The 8,322-nt window shown below is 40.8% G+C and overlaps 1 protein-coding gene across 1 annotated transcript; it reads right to left on the bottom strand.

Moving 5' to 3' along the window:
* Nucleotides 1–1,037: 1,037 nt before the first annotated feature.
* Nucleotides 1,038–4,052, bottom strand: LOC133017531 (serine/threonine-protein kinase pim-1-like). The gene is made up of 8 exons (XM_061083639.1): nucleotides 3,842–4,052; nucleotides 3,188–3,282; nucleotides 3,005–3,052; nucleotides 2,676–2,897; nucleotides 1,986–2,166; nucleotides 1,709–1,879; nucleotides 1,514–1,595; nucleotides 1,038–1,332 (listed from the first exon to the last, which is right to left on the bottom strand). The coding sequence occupies exons 1-8, from the start codon at nucleotides 4,050–4,052 to the stop codon at nucleotides 1,038–1,040; spliced, it is 1,305 nt and encodes a 434-aa protein (XP_060939622.1).
* Nucleotides 4,053–8,322: the final 4,270 nt, after the last annotated feature.

Genomic DNA, 8,322 nt, shown 5'->3' with positions numbered 1-8,322 from the left:
GAAGTAACGTACATATTATCCTAAAGAAAATGAAAGATCGGCTTGATTTCTGATTACAGTTCAAAGGTATGCAAATATTGTTTGTTTAGCGGGAAATGCTGATAGGCTTACAATCATGTCTATAACGACCAGCAGGCCTCCTACCTACGAATATAAAATTAACATCACCAGTGAACCAATACTAAAACACAACTCTAAAGGCTTTGTTATGGAATAAAAAACGTTTGGGGTCCCCTTATTTCTGTCTTTTATGGGCTGTAGTGTATCAGACCAGTATAAGGCCTACGTTATGAATTTTAAATATACTTATATTCATGAGAAAATGAGTGAGGGGGAAGACAAAGCCAGGTTGGTTGACATTGTAAATCAGTGGTTTCATTGAAGAATAATGAGGTGAATGCAGTGGATGGCGTTGAAATGTGACACAGGGGGGTTTACATTGGAGCTGATTGAAAGCTGACGTGGAAGGGTACCTTGTCTTTCTGTAGGAGACACCAGGGGGCGTGACAGAGCAGCAAAATGTGATGCTTCTGGTTTAAGAACAGGTTGACACAATACAATCTCCTGACATTCCCCGGATGGGAGAGACTCCAGACCTTTTGCTGTGATTACCCAATCAGGCCCATAGTAAAAACTGAATGTATCAATAAGCCTCCTACGTACCTGTCCTATGTAAAACAATGGCAGGTAGGAACCAACTAAGTCCTTGGCGAGGGAATACAGAAGCAACTTAAATGTTACACATGAAAATAAAAAAAAAGCAACACTCATGTAAACATAGTTTTTATTATTTATATATTTCTGCAAGTGCACAATCATGCTGTGGAGTTGTTGCCATTGAAATATATAATTTACAGTCATCCCAACCCCAATTATTCCATCCCAATTTTAGGGGGAGATTAAAACATTTATGAAAATAAAATGGATGACATGATGTAAAAGAGTATGACTTATAGACATATATACCCTGGTTTAAGTTCAACACATGAAAGCGTTAACAGAGGCTGGAAGGTAGGGAGCAAAAGTCCAGTGGTAGTTTAGGGATGTTGGTTGGTGGGGATGGGGGAATTGGGGATGGAATGGTTGGGGATAGAGGAGTTGAGGATGGGGCGTTGGGGGAGGGGAGAGCTGGGGATGGATGAATTGAGGATGGAGGAATTGGGAATGGGGGAGTTGGGGATGGACGAATTGGGGATGGAGAAACTGGGGATGGGGTGGTTGGGGGTGGGGGAGTTGTGGATAGAGGAATTGGTGATGGGAGACTTGTGGATGGCCGGGTTGGGGGAGTTGGGAATGAAGGAATTGGGGATGGCTGAGTTGGGGATGGGGGAGCTGGGGATGGAGGAATTGGGGGTGGAGGAATTGGGGATGGGTAGGTTGGAGATGAGGGAGTTGGGGATGAGGGAGTTGGGGATGGAGGATTTGGGGATGGGGGAGTTGGGGATGGAAGGTTTGGGGATGGTGATATTGGGGATGGGGGAGTTGGGGCTGGGGTGGGACAGGGTTGTTTAACCAGGGGTGCTGCTGCATTTCCTCCAAAGTGGCACGGTCCTCAGGCTCTAAAACCAAACACATTACCAAGAAGTCTTGGCATTCTGTGAGGAGAGAAGACAGACAATAAGGAAACGATGAGGCTTGAATCTACAGTGATCGACTGTAACATGGCAGGAACATAATAACAGTACATTAAAAACCAGCGTTGTCTCACCTTTGGATCCAAACCAGATTTGCATGTCATTCCTGATAAAGTCTTTTGTGTGGAACCACATTGATCCAGCCAGCATTTCAAAAAGCAATGACACCAACTGCCAGACAGTGGTGGGGCCGGCCATGTATTGCCCATATATTTGAAACTCTGGAGGAGCGTATGCTGAGGTTCCTACAATATGTCAGATAGCAGGAGATGGATGCAAAGGATGAGGAACAGGCAGAGATTTTACAGTCAGATGAATGAAAAGCAGGATAACAAGACAGGTTGGCTGTACCAGAGAACTGGCTGTAAATGCAGTTTTTCTTCTTAATGCAGCCACATCCAAAATCAATGAAGCGCACTCTAAGGCCATCGGAGCTGAACTCAATGAGGATGTTCTCTGCTTTTATATCTCGGTGGAAGACGCCCTTGGCTTGGAAATCAATGGCACCATCCACCAGCTGCTTCATGATGATCTGAAAGAGATAAAAGTCACAAATGAGTTAGAGTGGTGAAGAAAGGAATCTGGGTGGGATTGAAAAATACAGTCTATGTTGGAGCTGCTCTGGATCTTTCAACCAGAGCACACTTCACATGAACTTGTAGGGGTTCAAATATCCATCTTCTCCTGAGCACTTTGAGGACTAAGCTGAGGTCAAAGGCCTTTCTTATTATCTTGGACCAGCAATTGAAAAAACGACCTGACACAAGGTCTATTTAATGACTGTTGTGTAGCTATAGTTTTCTCAACTTTTCAGCGAATAATATATACCTTAATTACAACTCAAGTTCCCTCAATAAAAGTAAAGGTTTCTAAACAGTGAATCTCAAATAATATATTTTAACAAATTTAAAATGTTAGTTGTGATTGGACCCAAATGAAATATGGGTGTGATAGTAGCCAAACACTCTCCACTGAAAATGATGATATTCAAAATGATGACCTTTTCAATTGTAGTCTGGGAATACAGTAAAAATCCAATACCTGTGCAATGTGCTCGGACAACGGACCAAAGTTATTATTTATAAAGTGCAGCAGTTCCATAGAGGGGACTGGCCTCTCCATGACCAGTATAACCTCTTGGTCCAGATCGTACCAGTCAAGTATCGACACGGCTGCAGATTTTCCCAGAGACACTGGTTCGCCTGCGGCTTTCTGCATGAGCAGCACCTCCTTGGGAATCCTGTGTGCCCTCTTATTTAACATCTAAAGGAAGATATGTGTGTGTATCTCATCAACAACAAGGAAACAACAAAAACATACAAGTCACAGAATGATTTCAACAGTTGGTGCTGAGACAACAGATCACTCACCACTCTTTGTCGGGGCACAGTCGAGCTGGGGATGTGCTTTATCGCCACCTACAGGACAGATCAGGAGCACTTGGTTAGTCCCATATATATCTATGGTTAGTCCAAGTTATGAAGTCAGAGTATGTTTGTGAAATGTGAGAATATTATATTAAATTATTTTATCACCTCTGATTATGTACTTACTGGTAAATCATCAGACCTTCTGTGGCCGGCATAAACTGAGCCAAAGCCTCCTTGACCAAGTTTTTCAAGCTCCAGGTACTTGGCCTCAAAGTCAGCTGTACCGATGACCACACAGACACATGATTTGATATAGTTGTGAAAAAAAGAAGCATCACTACCTCTAACTTAATGTTTAATTATTTTTCCCTGACTGACATTTTGATATATTAACTTATCATCCACTTTTTCATATTTCTAAGACTCTCAACCACCATATTTAAACATATGGAGTCTCTTCAGATGTTGTGGAAATAGCTGAGTGGTTGGAAACCATCAGATAGCTTCATGACAACTCAGTAAAAGAAGTAAAAGACTGAAAGCTCTGAAAGATAAGTATTTGTTTGAATCATTTCATTTACATTTCATATCTAGTTTGTTTAATCTGTGTAGTCAATATTTACATCTAATCCGCAGGATAAGGTCAATCATTATATTCCTCAAAATGTAGAATTATTCCTTTTAGTTGGACAGGAAAGTTTTTAAAACAACCTGAACAACATCACAAAAAAAAAACTGAGATACCTCCGAACTAGAGTCAACATCGATCCCCATTTTAACATGATCATATTGCTTCCATGAAAACAGCAGCACATTTAAAAAAAAAAAGTAAGTCACCTCTGCTGGTGTGGCCTGATAACACCGTGCTCTTGTCACTGGAGCTTTTGACCTCGGGCACTGACTCCAGGGTTGATTGTCCAGAGTTGATGTTGGCATCAGGGCCCTCTCGACCCCTCTGCCTCTTTAGTAGGGGCTCATTTGCAGTGGTGGCCTTCCTCTTGGTGGCCTCATCCATAGACCGATTACTCGCCAAGATGGTGATAACCATCTCCACGAAAGTTCTCTGTCACCTTCAACATTGTTTTGGAATTATAAACGACAACATTTTAAAACTAAGTATTTCTGTAATTATATGAACATGGCAACTACTGTTTGGTTAAGGTTAGTGAGAGTACTGTTTATTATTCACAATGAATGGCTACTATCCTGCACAGTGTTTAAAAATTAGTGTTAAAATTTGATGTTATGTTTTATTAAAGCCTTTGAAAAAAAGCTACGCAATTTTTTCAAGATTTGTTCTGAAACACATTTCCCTTAGTGGTTGTTTTGTCTCTTGTTATCTGATTTTGGTCTCTTTGTGATTGTGTTGTGTCTTTGCAGTTGTTGCATGTCTATTTTAGGATATTGTGTCTCTTTGTTGTTGTTGAGTCTCTTTGTTGTGTTGTGTCAGCCCTTACAAAATTATGTGTTGCAAATAGGTCGAAATAACATGAATGAAATTGTTGTGCACTGAGTTTACATAAAAATCACCTTAATTCTTGAAGGTCAGATAGTTGGACAAGGTTGAATCAGCCATGATGTCCACTCATCCAGATCAGCATGTGCATCTAACTATTGATGGTGAGAAGACAACTGATCATCAGATCACAGGATGGTTACTAATGTATTTATGTGTAACAAGTTCACAGCCACATTCCCTTTTATCTTTGAATCAAAGAAGGACCGGCTGATCTTATTGGTCAACAGGACCTAAGTACAAGTTTCTTCTTTGTTCATCATCTAGCCATCTAGTGTTTAAACCAAAGCAATGTTTGTGTTTGTCACTAGTATGAAGGACATCATATGTAACTTTTAAGTTGCTGCTGTATGATGACTCACCAAGGAGTTAATTGGTTCCTACCTTTCATTGTTTTATGTATCAGGTAACTTTGTTGAAAAAAACATAATTAGAAACAACCCTTGACGCTGTTGCCCCCCTGAAAAAGAAGAAAGCAATCCGAGGAGATTGGCTCCATGGTCTAATTCTCAAACACAAGTTTTAAAACAGACATGATGGAAGCTCGAGAGGAAGTGGTATATATATATATATATATATATATATATACAAATTATATTTTACAACATATACATATATATATATATATATAACAAATTATATTTTACAACATATACATATATATATATATATGTATATGTTGTAAAATAAAATTTGTGTATGTTTAATTAGTATTATATATTGAGCGCTATGAGCTATGTGGCATCCATGAACCAGGTATGAACCTGTAAAACAATGAAAAGTAGGAACCAATTAACTCCTTGGCAAGGAAATATACAGCAGCAACTTAAATGTTACAAATGAAAATATAAAAATGCAACTCTCATTAAAATGCTCTATGAAAATGAAACAATTGTGTATTCATTATTTATTTATTTCTGCAAGTGCACAATAATGCTGTGAAATTGTTCCTATTGGAATTTATAATTTACAATAAACTACACAGCTCAATAAGAAACATTAACTTTGCATAATAGCTTTAGTGATTAAAATAACCCAAAATAAGTTACATGTGTGATTGTACAGATGTCCATACTGACAAACCCTGTTTTGGTTTAAACCAGGGGTTGGCAATCTTTTCTATTAAAGAGCCATTTTGCCCCCTCATCCGCCAAATAAAACTGGTTTGGAGCCGCAAAACATATTTGATAGTACAGCTTATAAAGTTGTATATGTAGTTAAACTCAGTGTTGTGCCAGTTCCCACTTAAAACGAACTAGTTCGAAGTTCAATTCATGCAGATGAAAATTAACTAAGTCACGTTCATGGTGATCAGAGTCATCATAGATACCGACCGGCTGCCTCACGTGAACGAGCTCTGAGCGAGTAAGTGGGGGCGGGGCCGCGGGACTTTGCGTGCACGTTTTCTCTCGCTCCTGCACTTGACGTGATGACCTGATAACGATGATGATTCAAAACATGAACGTGATTTGTTCAGTTCATCGTTGAGGGAAAATATAATTGTTGCGACACCTGGTTCAAACATTAGTTACTAAGCACTAGAGTTCCAGTGCATTAGAATGCATTCTGCCTTTTTTAAATGTCAAACATCAGAGGAAAATACAGAGCAATACAAACTGTTCGATTATTCGAACACGTTAAACGTTGCGTTTGGATATTTTTCAACCTATATTTCTGTTAATCTGGATTAGTGGACGACATGGACGATCCAACCTTGTCCAATGTGAGCTTCATGAATTGTTCAGGTGGGTTACAGCCACTTCTCCAGACACATATGACGGGGTTTTTTTGCGTAGTCCAAAATTCGCAGGCATGTCAGGTCTGTTGAAAAAGTCAGTTTTCAGGAGTCATTTGAAATGGGTGTGGCAAAATGGCTCCACAGCGCTCCCTAAAACGCAGCCCCTCAGACTCCCCTCAGCCAGTCATTTTGAATGATTAACAGTACTTTCACTCACCTTCACCAATTGGTAGTTGCCATGTTCACATAGTGTAAAAACTTTGTTTCAAAATGTTGTCAGTTAAAATTACAAAACAATGTTGACTGTGATACAGAACTTTGAAGAGTCGTCCAATGTCATCATTCTTATTTGGCCATTCTAGTCCAATTTAAAGGAATAATTCCACATTTTTAGGAATATAATTATTATAATTATACTTTATTCCAGAGGATTAGATGTAAATATTGAAAGAGATTAAGATAAGTAGATATGATATGAAAAATTAAAGGATTCAAACAAATACTTTCAAAGGTTTCAGCCGCCTGTCAGGCAGATGGATTTGACTTAGCTGTCACGAAGTTATCTGATGATTTCTCTCTGAGCTATTTCCACAACATCTGAAAAGACTCCATATGTTTAAATCTGGTGGTTGAAAGCCTTAGAAATATGATAAAGTGGATGATGAGTTAATATATAAAAATGTCAGTTTTGGAAAAAAGGTAGTGATGCTTCTTTTTTTCACAAATATCTTAAACCATGTGTCTGTGTCTTTGTTCATTGGTGCAGCTGACTTCGAGGCCAAGTACTTGGTCATGGAGGCTTTGGCTCAGTTTATGCCGGCCACAAAAGGTCTGATAATTTACCAGTAAGTACATTGTGACGGCCTCCTGCCTGTGGATGTGTGTATGCTTTGTCAATGTGTGTGTATGCTTTGTCAAGCTGCAGGTGATGAGCTGGTGGGCGTGGCCAATCCCCAAACCTCTGTTAAACTGGTCCTTCCTCCTGCCTGACTCTCTTCCTGACATCGCCTGGCTCCGGAGGGAGAGCGGTGTGCCGCTCCGCCGCAGCCCCTCGTTTTCTATTGTGTTCTCTTGGTTTGCTTTGCCGTCATTTTGGTCCCTTGTGTTAGAGAAATAAATTATCCTTTGTTACTTTTACCTGCGCAGTTCCTTTTATTTGTCCGACCATGAGCCGGGTCGTGACAAATGTGGGGGCTCGTCTCGTTGTCCGTGTGCGCTAGTAAGCCAGAGTTGTGAATGAACTCACGAGAGTTTGTGAATGGAACCGTTTTGTCGGCGTTACTATTGAGTGGCGTGGGAACCCGGAAGTCGCGAGGGCTTGTGTGTGTGGTTTGTACGCCACGGTTTAGCTGTGAACTGCGTAAGTAAATTTTGGGCCATGGTTGTGTTGTTTCTCTGGGTCACTTGGCTTTTGTTGCTGCTTGAAGATAATTGTTTTGTCCGGGCATCCTGATCAGTTAGCCGCCGGGTGAGCAGATCTCGCCACTTTATTATTTTGCCTTTTTTGTTTTGGTCGGTAACCCTGAGGAGGGAGTGCGCTGGCTTTGGGTTGTTGCAGCTGGCCAGTCTCGGTCAGATGTAATTTCCTGCGGTTGGTGTCACTTCGAGCTCGGCAAGCCGACGAAGACTACGTGAGGTTTAGTAAGTATTGTGGTAGGTAGTTAGGGGTTGGGGTGTCTCGGCTTGTGTTTTTTTCGTAGCTCCTTGTTTGGGAGTTACCTGGTAAGTAGCAGCAAAAGTAAGTGTCCTGGAGTTTTGTATTACTGTGTGTAGAGTATGGCGGATGTGGCGTTTTTTGTTCAGGCTCCGTCGGAGGAGTTGCTGGATAAGTGCACGCGGGAACAATTGTTTAAAATAGCGGAGCATTATCGTATCGATATCCCAGATAGAAGAGTGAAAGACGCGACAATTCAGAATGTTTTGTTTGCTGCATTATGCGAGTTGGGTATATTGTCGGGTGCTGCGCGTCCTCCCCAGGCCAGGGTGGAGAGTTTGGCTCCACTGGCTGCGAGCGCGAGTGACCTCACGTTTGAGCAGCAGAAAGAGTTACTGTTGTTGCAGTTG

The sequence above is a fragment of the Limanda limanda genome, chromosome 13 (assembly GCF_963576545.1).
Source record: "Limanda limanda chromosome 13, fLimLim1.1, whole genome shotgun sequence".
Classification (NCBI taxonomy): domain Eukaryota; kingdom Metazoa; phylum Chordata; class Actinopteri; order Pleuronectiformes; family Pleuronectidae; genus Limanda; species Limanda limanda.
This window is presented reverse-complemented; position numbering and strand designations above follow the sequence as displayed.